Source organism: Phyllostomus hastatus, unplaced genomic scaffold, assembly GCF_019186645.2.
Source record: "Phyllostomus hastatus isolate PE091 unplaced genomic scaffold, TTU_PhHast_1.1 phas_contig_57, whole genome shotgun sequence".
NCBI lineage: Eukaryota > Metazoa > Chordata > Mammalia > Chiroptera > Phyllostomidae > Phyllostomus > Phyllostomus hastatus.
In genome coordinates, this window is record NW_025333912.1 from 3,105,663 (window position 1) to 3,120,094 (window position 14,432).

At 43.3% G+C, this 14,432-nt stretch overlaps 1 protein-coding gene across 1 annotated transcript in view; it reads left to right on the forward strand.

Annotated features, from left to right (window-relative positions):
• The window catches only part of LOC123824456 (aldehyde oxidase 2), a 73,462-nt gene extending 61,613 nt beyond the window's left edge, over window positions 1-11,849 (forward strand). Inside the window, exons 35-36 of the mRNA XM_045847600.1 lie at window positions 8,337-8,413; window positions 10,439-11,849. Of these exons, the coding sequence (XP_045703556.1) occupies window positions 8,337-8,390 (54 nt within the window). The 3' untranslated portion in view covers window positions 8,391-8,413; window positions 10,439-11,849. The remainder of the gene's footprint in view (window positions 1-8,336; window positions 8,414-10,438) is intronic.
• The last annotated feature ends 2,583 nt before the right edge of the window (window positions 11,850-14,432 follow it).

Below are 14,432 nucleotides of genomic sequence, written 5' to 3' on the forward strand. Positions count from 1 at the left end.
AGTTGCTTAAACCCCAAAAAATCCCAACTGGACAGACTCATTTTTCCCACAAACTCATAATCTTTATTTATAGCCACTGACATAAGTTTTGGAGACAAGGGCAGGGCAGAATGTTTAACTTCTTAATAATAAGCTCCTTGTTACTAAGACCACTTAGACCATGTGGAGAGTGACCGTTTATCCCTCATGCATACCCTGACCTGCAATATTCCTGCCACCGCCAACCTCATATATATTTGAAACAATGAGAATATAAGCCCTTCAAATCCTTGAGGAGTCAGAGATTCAAGAGTTCCTCTGTTGTGGTCTCCAGTCCCGCCCCCCATACCCCCGCCACTGCCCGCACTGTGCCGGTCACCAGCAGGAGCCGGCCGTGAGTGGGGCCTCCCACGGCAAGCAGCATGGAGGGAGTCCTGACTCGTGGTCTAACAGAGAGCACCAGAAACAGAAAATAGAGATTCTTTGGCTACTTCCTGTCGCAGGAAAAGGCAATACCCCTCCATCCACGTAGCAAGGCAAACCAGAAACCTGGGAGTTGGCCTGGCATTTCTCTCTCTCGTTCTCAGTGGCCAGTCCTTCACCATGTCCTGTGCATTTTAACCCCTAGCAATCTCCTACGCCCTCCATTTCTAACCACTCTGCTGTGCATTCATTAAACAAACATTTGTTGAGTATCTACTAGGTGCCAGGCATTATTCTGGGTGCTGGGAATACAGCAGTGAATGAAAGAGAACTATCTCCACTTACTCTCTGGAGCCCCTAAGTCCAGCTACCATCTCTCTAGCCTGGGGAAGAGCAGCCTCCTAGTAGTCTCCTGACACCCACCACAGCCAGAGATCTGCAGTGTGACAAATACATTAGGTCACTCTAGCATCCAGGTGGCAAACACAAGGACCGAGGGCCAAATCCTGCCCTCCACCTTGTTTTATCCAGCCTGGCACCTTGTTTCTACCGGGTGGCAGCACCGAGCTCCTTGCCCCTAGTTAAGGGGCAATTTATACAGTCCTAAAATTACATTCGGCCCTTTGAAGGCAACCGCAAGGCTGATGTGGCCCCTGGTGAAAATGAGTTTGACACCCCTGCTCTAGCATGTGCACAAGGTGAAAAGGTCCCCATTGCTCTCAAGTTAAAGATAAGACTTTGAAATCTGCCCTGCCAAGTCTAGAAACCTGCAAAGTCCGGTGTGGCAGGCCCTCACCCAGCTCTCCAGCCACATGCGGCCTCCCGCCTGGCCCACTCTCCACCCCACCACACTGCCTTCTTCCGTCTGTTCCTTGTATTAAGGACAGAGGCTCCGCCACGCTCCGGCCTCTGCTTGGAACCATCTTCTTTCTTTTCCTCACCTGGCTAAGCCCTACTCGCCTTTCACATACTAATCATTTTCAAGAAATTAACTAGATACTTTCCTTCTTGCACAGCTTGAGGTACCCAGCATATAGTGGTGACCCAGATACAGGTCCCTACTCTTAAGTTGTTTACAGTGGTTTACTGTGTAGCAGAGGGAAGAGAAACAATTCCTGTTCACTATAAGTGCTTGGCTGACTCTCGGTTATCCCTGTGCATCAACAGAACGAAACTTTTCTAATGTAGCCTTAACCTTTTCTTAAAGTCAGAGGAGTCGTGGATGTGGCTCCTGCCTTGATCCTCATCATGTAATCATTCACTCGTCCAACATTTGCTCAGCCCCTTCCGTGGGCCCAGCACCACTGGGGATCTAAAGACATAGTGAGCTAGTCAACCTTTGCCCACATGGAACTTACATTTTATTGGGGAAACCAGACAGTAAACGATATAATTTCAGGTGATGGTATACCCTGTGAAGCAAAATGGAAGAGTAGGAGGCTAGAATGCAATAAAGAAACTTATTATAGTTTACTTTTATGTAGTTTATTGAGAAGTTTCTCTGGGTGTTCACATTTAAGCTGAGGCCTGGATGAAGTGAAGGAGCAAGCATAAAGCTGGTGCTGGCATGGTTAAGGCAGAGAACAGCTAGTGCAAAGGCCCTGAGGCAGTTTCAATGGATTTAAAGTAGCCTTGGACTAGGTAGCTCACAAAAGTAAATAATAGGCTTCTTCCTAAGTCTCTGATCTTGGTGCCTGGTAGAAAAACTATAACTGGAAGCTTGTAATTGTTCCTTCTGACAGAGAGATCAAAGAAATAGAAGTCAGTGGTTGTACCACTGACCTTCACGTCAGCACGGTGACACCTGGACAGTCCTTCCCATCCACAGCTTTCCTGGCAACTAGCCTCTGTCACAGTCAAGGTCTAGTCTTCAGATCTTCAGAAATTGTGTTCGTCCCCTCAGCAGGCCTCCTGAAATTCTAACAACCTGGCTCCCCATACTGACCAGTCTCCTTTAAGCATCTTAAACAATGAGCCTGTATCAGCATTTATATTGGATCAAACTACAACATGGTTTTTAAACTGGAATATGTCATGATTCTCACCATCATACAGTACTGTACTGTATTAAGAAAATTTTAAGAAGCATACATACTAACACTTGTTGCATTTGCCTTTGAATGGTGTTGTCAAAACACAGCTTGCTCTGACGGATGAGAAGACGAGAGGGTCGGATGTCCGTGCGCAGGAACTCGGGCACTTGGAAGTCCAAAGCCTCCCCTTTCAATCAGCCCCTTGTAACCACAGGGAACATACTCCTTATAATCATAAGGAAAGTAACAGCCTGACTATGTCTGTTCCTTACATAGAAATGAGGGGTGCCCCAACTGGTGTGGCTCAGGGGGGTGGGTGTCATCCTGCAAAGCAAACCGTCTCCAGTTTGATTCCAGGCAATGACGTGCCTGGGTTGTGGGTCAGGTCCCCAGTTGGGAGCGTGCAAGAAACCAATGGACTGAGTTCTCAAACCAGAGAATTGAGTTCTCTCTTCCTCCTTTCCCTTCTCTCTAAAAATAAATAAATAAAATCTTAAAAAAAAGAGAAATGAAGGTCAAACACAGTACTTTTCCTTTTGGAATTAAATAAAATATGCATTCAAATGCATGTAAAAGCACTGTGTAAATACAAGTTACTCTGTAAATATTAGAGTTAAGGTCTCCATCAAATACCCATAACTGTTAATGACCTTCAAAATGCACCCCTCCCAAAGGCTGTAAAAGTTTCCATATTAAATCAAGTTGACCTGGTGAGGGCAGAAAAAATGACTCAAGACTAGCAACCTCATTTTTCATGGATTATTAGCTTTGAGCTTCAACAAAAAGCAGGTGTTAGTAGGAAGGCTAGAGCATTTTTGTTGCAAAAATTCTTCTTTTTGAGCAAGCATTTACTGTATGGAAACACTGTCACACGTGTGGCTTTGGTTACCTTGCTAAGAGTTGTTGCTTTTATCTGTGGGCCCTTTCTGAGGTAACTTCTGGCCAGAGCGGGGGAGCTGATGGCGGTTGCAGCTCTGAGCCCAGCAGAGCAGCCTGGCTCAGCCAGACGTGGCCGCAAACGTTGTGTCTATATACAATATCCTTTTGGGGAGAAGGAAGAAAAGTGTATTTTTTGGAAAATGTTTTTATATAGTCATTTAAAAACTATTTTTTAAAAGAGGACATTTTTATTTATTATAATTAACACTTTTAGGTTAGTACTTTTCCTTGGAAATGGTGATTTCATTTTTTAAAACACCTTTAGGGTTCTTCGAGCCAGTGTGGCTCGGTTGGTTGGAGCGTTCCCATGCACCTACGGTCACGGGTTTAATCCCTGGTCAGGGCACACACCTAGGTTTCGGGCTTGATCCCCAGCTGGGATGCATATGGGAGGCAGCCGATCAATGTTTCTCTCTCTCTCCCCCCCCCCTTCCCAGCCCCCAAATCAATAAATGTATTTTAAAAAATTTTAAATCTTTAGGATTCAGAGACAAAAAGGATTTCACTGCCCTAAAAATTAGAGAAATACTGCCTTGGAGAATTTGGCAGTAGGACAAATATGAAAACCTTGTTCCCTTGTTATCACTAGCAGCAAAATGTATTTATCAAAGTAACTACAGAGATGTGGTGGTGGGGGGCAGCGGCTGCCACGGTGGGGAGCCACGTCAAGCCAATTAGCAGATTCAGTTTCTATCTCCTGGAAACTGAAATTAGGCAATTCAGCTTAGAAACAGTCTGTAAACAGGTTTCAGCTCACCCCACATTGTGAAGGGGCACATTTATAATGCTGACTCATAAGGAATCCTTGCGACCACAACACATGGCTATGTCACGTGTCAGACTGAGCCCTGGTTCTGTGGTAACTTAATGAGAAAAAGCTTTTCATTCCAGACCAGTACTGAGTTCACATTGGCCGTGCCTGCCCTGCCCCTGTCATTCTATCACAGTGACTCAACCCTTTTCCTCTCCTGGCACACATAAAACGAATTACTAAAATTTCTGCGATACACCGAAAAGTAAATTTGTTGCTGATCTGACAAAAATTTTGTTCTATTGTTGTATGGGATTTTGTCATTTTTTTCAATATGACAGTCTAAGGGAAAAGAGGTCAGTGCTCCACGTATTAAGAATTCTCATGGCACACCAGTTGAAAATAGCTGTTCTCTAAGGTCGGCCCTTACAGTCCCCACTTTGTAAACCCTCCTCCACCCCCCTCTCCCGCTCTCCTTCCTCTGTAGCACTACCGCCATCACCACCCACACATCTCATTTTCTCTCCCTGCTTCCTTTGCCTTTCTAGTTGCCCAGACGCTGTGAGAGCTGGCAGCATTCACAGTGCCACCTGTTCAGTAGAGGCAGCCCTTCCTACCAGATGTAGGAAGAGAGGCGTGTGAACATCTCCGGTGCTGCAGGCAGCCTGGTTTACCTATGCTCCTCTCAGCTGGCTCGCCCCATGTCCTATGCACAGCCTGGCATTGCTCTGAGCTGGAGAGCTGTGCAGCCCGTCCTGTGAGACTGCATTCTATTTCCTATGGTTCTGGAACCTTCACCCACAACACGTAGAAACATGCAGTCTCCTGACTGTTCTGCTGGAAGCTAAGCCACAAATAACTGGCAGAGCTTTGAAGCAGCACAGACACACCCAGTCACATGGACCGTGTGAGATGGGACGCAGATGCAGACGGCACGACTCAGGAGGTGACTCAGAGTGGCGGCGCCCACAGTGTCTTTCCTCCTCAGAACGCCAAGCATACTTCCCGTCCCAAGACGCATGCACACACACACATACAAACACACAAACGCACACACACTTCACATTCTTTTCCCTCCGTCTCACACTGTCTTGGAAGAGGTTTTTTGTCACTCTAACAGGCTGTGTAACATGCTCGTCCCAGGACGTAGGGACTCAATCTGTTCTCTTCAATGCTTAGACATAGGCCCTTCTTACTACTGAAGGTGGATTATCAGATACTGTTATTAAGTGCATATTTTTGTATCTAAAATCTCTCCTGTCTTCTGGTCTCTGGAAGGTGACTCCTTTATGTGGGAGAATCAGGGGAAGAGGAAAGAGAGGGGAGGCACTAAAAAACGAGGAGGACCAAGCTGGAGGCATCCCTCAGATTAAGGATGAAGCTGGAGGCATCCCTCAGATTAAGAGAGGGAATGAGCAGGGCAGGATGTAAAACAGGAAGGAGTAACAATGTGCTGCTTTAACTTAGTTAACACAGGGCCCTGGAGGCAGAGGGACCTGGGTTGGAATCCCAGCTCTACCGTTTATGATTTATTTATATTGTCTGATCACTCCGTTCCATTACCTATAAAATGGGGGGCGGGGAGGAGTGCAGAGAATAATTATAATTACTTTACAGGGTTGTTGTAAGGTTTAACAACAACCTTGACAACACACGACAAGTATTTAGCAGTTGACCACATGTAGACAGCAGTTGACACACATTGATAATGATGACGATTGAGTCAGAAGTTTCCAAGAGCACCTTCAGTGTCAGCGACTCACGAGGTGGACTCGCAGAATTTAGAACACTGTATGTTCATGGTTTGGTTTATTACACTGGAAAGATGCAGATTAACATCAGCAAAGGGGACAGGCAGGCAGAGCGGAGTCCAGGAGAGACCGGGTGTAAGCTTCCAGTGGTCTCGTCCCAGTGGAGCCAGGCAGACAGCATTTCATTCTCCCAGCAAGAATGTGTGAGAAGATGCACAAGGAAGGTATTGCCAGCCAGGGAGGCTCACCTGGGTCTTGGCGTTCAGGTTGCTTCCTGGGCATCAGTCACATAGGCCTAGGTCACCTGCATAGCTGACCTTAGCTACTCAGTGTTCAGCCGTTCCAGAGGTCATTGATGCCACAAAGCCCAAGACCTCAGATAAACAAACATACTCTTATCAGACAGGATATTTCAAGGGCTTAGGACCAGGAATGCCCAATCTTTTGGCATGTCTGGGCCACACTAGGAGAAGAAGAGTTGTCTTGGGTCACACATTGCAACACGTAACCACAAAAAAAAAAAATCTCATAATGTTTTAAGTAAATTTGCAGCTTTGCATTGGGTCACATCCATAGGCATCCTGGGCCTCTTGCGGCCTGTGGGCTGCAGGTTGAACGCTTCCAGTGGTGTTATCTCCCAGAAGCTGGTCAAAGGCTAAATTTTTCTTTAGAATGTGCAGGGTTTGGACAACCCAGGCCTGCTGAGTTGATCTTTTACTACACAATAATGAAGATGAAGATGATGATAAAGAATTCTGGATTGATGGCAACTACTACTGACATTAGACCTTGACACCAATGGGACTGTACACAGACATGTCTCAGAAGCTGAGATTTATCTGTGAAGCTGTCTCAGAAGCTGAGATTTGTTCTAAAAGTGGAATCAGTCTGGATGGCCATCATGAATACATTGCGTTCATTACAGCTACCAAGAACTAACCAGGGAGCCTGACTGGTGTGGTTCAGTGGGTCAAGCGCTGTCCCACAAACCAAAAGGTCACCAGTTCAATTCCCAGTCAGGGTACATGCCTAGGTTACAGGCCAAGTTCCCAGTTGGGGGCATGTGAGAGGCAACTGATCAATGAATGTTTCTCTCTCTCATGAATGTTTCTCTCCATCTCTTTCTCCCTCCCCTCTCTCTAAAAATATAAAGTCTCTAAAAAAAGAAGAAAAAGAAGAACCAACTAGGGAGAAAAAGAAGGAGGGAGGAAGAGGTTGATGGCACCAGGCCAGGGAGAAGAAGATACAGGGAAGATCAGCAAAGGCCAAGGAAGAGCAGCCTGTCCCAGGGCTGCATCTCTGAAACCAAAAAAGAAAGTTATGTCTTTACTTAAGCTGCTGGGGAATAAATAAGACCCAAGAAGCCTGAGGTAGCAAAATAACGAGTATTGATCTGAGTTCCAAAGTGGAAGAGCACACCCTGGTCTGGTGGAAAAAATAAGAAGCAGGTTTTAGACGAGACTAAAAATTGCTGTCACCATTAGCAGAAGAGTTAGCCTGAATCTACCTCAGACTAGCCTGGGGAGCTCTGTCCAGTGCCCAGCCCAGCCCAGCCCAGCCCAGGTGGGACAGGCTGGTTCTAAATAAGGTACCCATAGCAGCACTAAGCAGAGAATCAGGGATGTCCCTTTGACAAGGGCAAACCCAGGCCTCCATTTACATTTCAATATAGAATAGGAAGGAACAGTAAGGCTAGAACTTGTGAAGATTCCGATAGGAGTTGGGGGTTGTTTTGTTTTTGTCTTCTTTTTGTACTTTTGTGAAATAAATACTAGGAGAAGAACTTTTTGGAATATCCATAACTTTTCACTATTTATGGGTAGTTTGTGCAAAAATCATTTGGCTAAAGGTGTAGGCAAAGCTGTTCTCCAATCACTAGTGGCATGGAGTCCAGGTCTATACGCCCCGACGCAAACAGCTCTCGGCTTAACCACTTCCCTTTTCTATCCTCCCCAGCCCTGAGAATGTTTTCATGGGGTATTCAGATGTGGCAGTGGGGTGGTTGGTAGGGTAATAATATGGGTGTGATCATTTATAGTTTTAATTTGAACATTTCACCTAAAATGTCATATGGTGTGCTTGAGTGTGATATTGCTAGGTTACCAGAATTACATGCTTATGATTTCATAATAAAAGATTTTGTAATTTAAAAAATGGGCATTATGGTGCCTGACCCTGTATAATTCTCTTTGAGAGTCATGTCTTGGAGGCAAAGAAGTTAGGTAGCTAGTCAAGTGCCTCCTTACTTAGCAACTGAAGTGGAGCAGAGATAACAACTCCAGACCCCTCTGTCTCTTCAGAGGTGTCACTGGAAATGGAGGGTACGTTCCTTTTCCCAAGATAATCCTGCCTCCTCCCATCAGAAAATGCTTCCCAAACTGACAGGTTTGATATCATTTTCCTGGTGAAATGTTGCAATGGTATTTTGAAATTAAGTTGTGAATTTGCTTTCTTTCTCAGATCCCAAGAGATGACCCCAAGACATTTAAACCTTGGTCTATCCCTGTGGCATAACACTGCTGTCATTTCTTTGAAAGGTAAGATCAAAAAGCTGAAAGATACTTACTCAGAAAGAAAAAAACAGATCGGCCACTTCTTTGTGTTCTACAGAAATTTAGGATGGCAGGAGGCAGGTATAAGGGTACTAAATGGCAATGGAAAAAATATAATAAAGATTAATGAAAAAAATAAATAAAAGGAACAGAGCAGATACGGGGGGATTTAGGATGGCATTAGTATGTAAATCAAGTTTCATTTTTAAATATTTTTTTAAATTTATATTTGGAGAAAGGGGAAGGGAGGGAGAAAGAGAGGGAGAGAAACATCAGTGTGTAAGAGATATATCAATAGGTTGCTTCTCACACGCCCCTACCTGGGGATCTGTCCCACAACCCAGGCATTTGCCCAGCCTGGGAATCAGACCTTCCACCTTCCAGTGTGCAGACTGGCATTCAATCCACTGAGCCACACCTGCCTGGGCTCACTTTTAAATCTTGTTCAATATTTTAATCCTTTAACACCAAACAAGCATGACTTTTGATACTGACAAAGGAAAGTCAGGGTGCTTTACTTAATATAGCCCTTTTCATTTTCATTTTAAAATAAAATTTAAAATGAGAATGCTGAGGATTAATATATTTTAAAAACCCTACTCCCTGATATTTTTTGAGAATCACTACAACTTGAGTGCCATATACATCACATTAAAATCTACTGATTACTGCATTAATTAGTTAGTACTATTTGGAAGAGTTACCCAATTGCTTTCATTGAGTTCAACCGCTACAGTTTTGTACTGCTGCCTAACACCAAATGCAGAGCACCAAGGCCTGGAGGGCTGACCCCGAAACTACCTGGGAAATATATGCTGATAAAGAAACATAGTTTCCTTGCTAGAAACTTAAACTGCTTTTCTGCACACTTAATGGGCACCATTAGAAAAACTGAAAGCAGGCCAGAACTACATCATAGATTCAGAGAAACAATATTTTTAATCAAACTCTAATTTTCCAATTAAATGTCTAAAACAACCCACAAGTATTAACATACATATGTTTAATTCCATTTTGCTTTGTCAGATGAGAATTTGTATCAATGGTTTTGCTAGATCAGACCAAATAATTGATGAGATTTTCGTTTCTCCTTTCATACTAACAACAAAAATTAAAACAGGCAACACTTAAAATTATACACCCAGGGAAGGAGGGCAGAATACACCCAGGGAAGGAGGGCAGAATATCTCTTTCTCTACCTCTTTCTTTGTAAGTCTTAAAGTTAAATGTGGATATGATGGTAAATCCACTCTAATTCCTATGTAAATGAAAGTATGTAAAGTGCATAATAGGATTGTGCCCAACATTAATACTCATCAAAGGATAACTACACACACACACATACAGGTGTGCTAAATACCAAATTCTAACAAATTGGAGACCACCAATGAATAAACTGAGTCATCAGGTTTTTGTATAGACTTTAAAGACCATTCTTTGATTGCAAGACAAATTTAACAAACAAGACAGCCCTGGCTGCTGTAGCTCAGTGGATTGAGTACCAGCCTGTAAAACAAAGGGTCATTGGCTCGATTCCCAGGCAGGGCACATGCCTGGGTTACCGGCCAGGTCCCCAGTAGAGGGCATGCAAGAGGCAACTACATATTAATGTTTTTTTCTCTCTTCCTCTTTGCCTTTCTCTCTAAAAATAAATCAATAAAATCTTAAAAGTTAAAAAAAAACTTCTTGCCACTTTAGCACTTGCAGCTGTTTCTGTGTACAGAATTTTCTCCATACTGAGCAATTAAAACAAAATACAGATATAAATTGTATACTGATTCCTTAACTGTCATCTTCGGCCTGCAATATGTATGTGAATCTCTGATCTCATCCAGCTTCTTATTTTATGAATGAAGACATGGAGGCAAAGGGAAAATAAATAACTGCCTAAATGTATTTATTCCCATCCATAAAACTTACTAATCCAATTTTTCAACTATTTATTGTTCTCACACACAAAGTTGAGGGATTTATACACTTTTATAATTATTCTCTTCTCTTTCTTTCCAGGTACTTCAGTTACTTACTAGTGAAAAGATGGCTTGTTAACCTAACTGGACTCTGCACTGTTTTTCTTACACTATTGTGAAAAAAACAATGACACAAAATTTAGAAACATTATTCAGATCTGATTATACTAACAAGATGAGTCATTATTTACACATGATTAACTTAGACTTTCTAGCCTAGAGTCCACCAGCCAGACTATGCAATGGTCACAGCAATCAAGTTTAATGCTAAGTTGTTTCTGACAGTATCAGGTGAACATTGCATTAAAAGCAAACTTTTCCTTTGTGTCCATCCAGTCTAACTGGGCTGGTAATACAAGTTATAATCTAGAATGAAAGACACTTCTCAGTAAATAAATGTGTAATTACTTCTTCCAGGGATGTATTTGATTCAGTGGCCACTGGTAGGGACACCGCAGAGTGCTACAAGGTTTAGGTTTTATTTTGTTTTTACTGTGGATTGGCTATGGGTCTCTGTGTTTGCACCTGGCTGCAAAGATGTGGTATTTTCCTCATGTAGATCCGCTGTTCAACTGACTGGTATTCTTTTGGAACTTGGAGGGCAAGCAATGTAAAATTGTTTTCAATGTAGTATCACAAACCCTTTTATTTTTAAATTTATTTATGAACAACACCTCATCTGATATCAAAGTTTCCAAAATACTTCATTGCTCAGTTTCCCATATATTGAAGTGAGTAACACAGAGCAAAAAGTTAAAAGTTGTAATTACACCTATGTTACTAGTTGGAAACATGCAGGATCCACCAAATTTCATTGTGCAGTTGTAGTGGCCTTCAGAAAAGGAGAAACCAGCTTGACTAGAAAGTCAGGGAGTAAACTGACTCTCTGTCAGCCAGAATTCACATGATCAGGCTCACGAAGCCTTTGACTGTAGTGACTCCTTGAAGTGAACGAAGGGTAGGCTGAGCTGAGAGAGCTTGGAGATTGGTGAGAGAAGGTAAACATTAGACAAGTCGAACAGCCTGGAGGCTGAAGGTCACAGGAGGCACTGAGCCCATCTGATTGAAGGGGCTGGGACACAGCTGTCTACAGGCTCATTCGCTGCCATTGGAAGCTCCACTAGGCCACAGGAGCCCAACAGAGACAAGACAGGAACACAAAGAAAAAGGAAACATGACCAGAGAAGTCACTGGCAGGACAAAATTTATGCAAGATTTTTGAACACGTGAGCAGAAGAGTTGGGAAACTTAGTGGGAGTAACTGGGGTAAAATAGGTTGAAAGTAAAAAATATATTTTTAAAAAATAATTTAAGCCCTGCCAGGTGGTTGGAATGTTGTCTTAATACGTCAAGGTTGTGGGTTCCATCCCCAGTCAGGGCACATACAAGAATCAACCAACAAATGTATAAATAAATGGAACAACAAATCAATGTTTCTTTCTCTCTTTTTGTCTCTCTCTTTCTTAAAAATCAATAAATAAAAAATAATAATTTTTAAATGTTTTGTCTCTTGAAAGCAAAATCCATAACTGTGTAATCTAAATGAAAAATTTGTTTTACCATTTGTATCATTTTAAATATTGTGAATAGAATTTTTAATTGGTCTATTAGGGCTACTGGGCCATCCATTTGGATAGAAATGGATTTATTTTCCATTTATCATTACTGGGAACTATAAAATTTAAAACAGAGGGGTCTGAATAAAAGTTATTCATGTGACTCGGTGCACTAAAATCTGGATGGTATGGATATGCAAAAAATACTTTTTTTTAAAGACACATTTGAAGCCACATACTTTAAACCAATTCTTTGGGCTCAACAAGCATTGTTAAAGGATGAAAGATGAAACTTAATAATAATTTTTTTGAATAAGTAATACATTCACTTGGCTCAAAAATATGAAAATGTGTCCTGTGCAAGGACTTACTCTCAGACCACCCACACCTAGCCTATTCTCCCACAAGCACAGAGTGCAACCACTTTTATTAGCTGCTTTTCACCTTTTTTTTCCTTCAGAAATAGCTGGTCCCAGAATGTCCAGCCACTCTTGTCAAGATTAGAGCCACTCTTGGTTGGTCCCACACACGGGTGGGACACACAGGCCACCCGTTGGGATGTTAGGGGAAGTCTAAGGGGACAGGACAAGCACCTGGTTCCTGTCCCTGTTACGCCAGCTGGACCACTGAGCAAGATGCTGTTCCCCTTTCTCTGTCCAGGCAACCCCACCCATTTCCCCACATCAGCAGTACCCTGGTGCCCAAAATAGTGAAGAACTGTGACTCTTAACGCTCCCTTGGCCCTGTGGATCCTCCTATTTCTCCCCCCAGGGTCTTGGGTGCACAGGAGGCATTTACTCTTGTCTTCTGAGCATGGATTCTGAGTGGGTTTTCCCACCTGATCAGGAAAAACAACCTGCTCCCAGATCCACTCCCAGAACAGTGAAATTAACACTTGACCAGTCTCATATAATTGGGTAGATAAATAGCAAAAAAGATATGCTTTTTGATACCAGATGCCAAAAAAGAAGTTAAAAAATAGGCTAAAATAGTTGGAGACAGAAAATAAAGGCATTTTCTCAGTCTCTCTGCATGACGTTGAATGAGTCGATACTAAGATATCACAGAACATAAAACAAGTGATCTTTCCTCGGCCCGGCCACCACAGCAGGACAGACGGCCCCATTCTCTCTTAACTTCACAGTAGATGATGTCACCAGCTGTCTAGCTGGTCTCACTCCAAACCATTCTGCATGTAGCTGCCAGGATAATCTTTCTCAACATCTGTAATCTCCACCCTCACTGGGTAAAAGAACAGCATTCTTTTGAACAGTTTCTTCTTCCAAAAAGGACTGTACTATCATCTGTGTAGCAGCCACCTGTTGTTTTTATCTGCATGGGGTCTTTTCCTTAGCAAAGTCACCTGTTCTCCCCTCCATGTACTCCATCCAGGAGGGCTGCTGGGAAAGGTGTGGGATGAGCTCGGTCAGAGTCTCTCTCCTGAGAGTTAGACAGTTGAGTAAGGTAAACAAGGTCAAAAGGGCTCTGGTCCAGATGGCCTGGATAGCCAGGCCATGGAGAGTCAGTCCACCAGCTCTGCTACTGAGATCTTACAGGTGCCCTGTCCCTATCCATGTCAAGGCCTGCTTCTTTCACTCTGACCTCGAGACTGCGACCTTTCCAACTGGATTAGTTTCCTATGGCTGCCATAACAAATTACTACAAACTGGGTGGCTTATATATTTATTGTCTCACAGTTATGGAGGCTAGAAGTTTGAAATCAAGGTGCTGGTAGGGCCATGGGTTCTAGAGAAGAATCCTTCCTTGCCTCTTCTGATGGTGCCTTGGGATTCCCTGGCTTGCATCCAAATCATTCCAATCTCTGCCTCCATCTTTACCTGGCTCTCTTCCCTGTGTGTCTATGTCCAACTCTTCCTCTCCTTTCTCTTATAATAACACCTGGGTCCCCTGCTCGAACCCAGGACTACAGCTCCAGTGTGTGGGCCCGCAGGAGGAAAGGAAATGAGCAGTGAAGATGGAGGGGGAGGGAAGTGAGGAAGAAAGAGAAGGGAAAGGAGCTGGAGAAAGAGAAAGTTCAGCCGTGGCTGGCATAGCTCAGTGGATTGAGTGCGGGCTGGGAACTAAAGTGTCCCAGATTCGATTCCCAGCCAGGGCACATTGCTGGGTTGCAGGCCATAACCCCCAGCAACCGCACATTGATGTCTCTCTCTCTCTCTCTCTCTCTCTCTCTCTCTCTCTCTCTCCCTCCCTTCCCTCTCTAAAAATAAATAAATAAAATCTTTAAAAAAAAAGAGAAAGTTCAGGGAAAAGGAAAGGAGGAGAGAGAGAAAAGAAAGGAGGAAGAGAAGGAGAAAGAAGAAAAAAGGAAAGGAGAAGGGGAAGATGAAAGGGAAGGAGGAGAAAAGTAAGAGTAAAGAGTAGGAGACAGAGAAAGAGAAGGAACAGTTTAAGGGAAAAGAAGAGAAAGAGGACAACAGCATCTGGGCAAAGCTCCTGTTGGAGCCCCTGGAGAAAAAT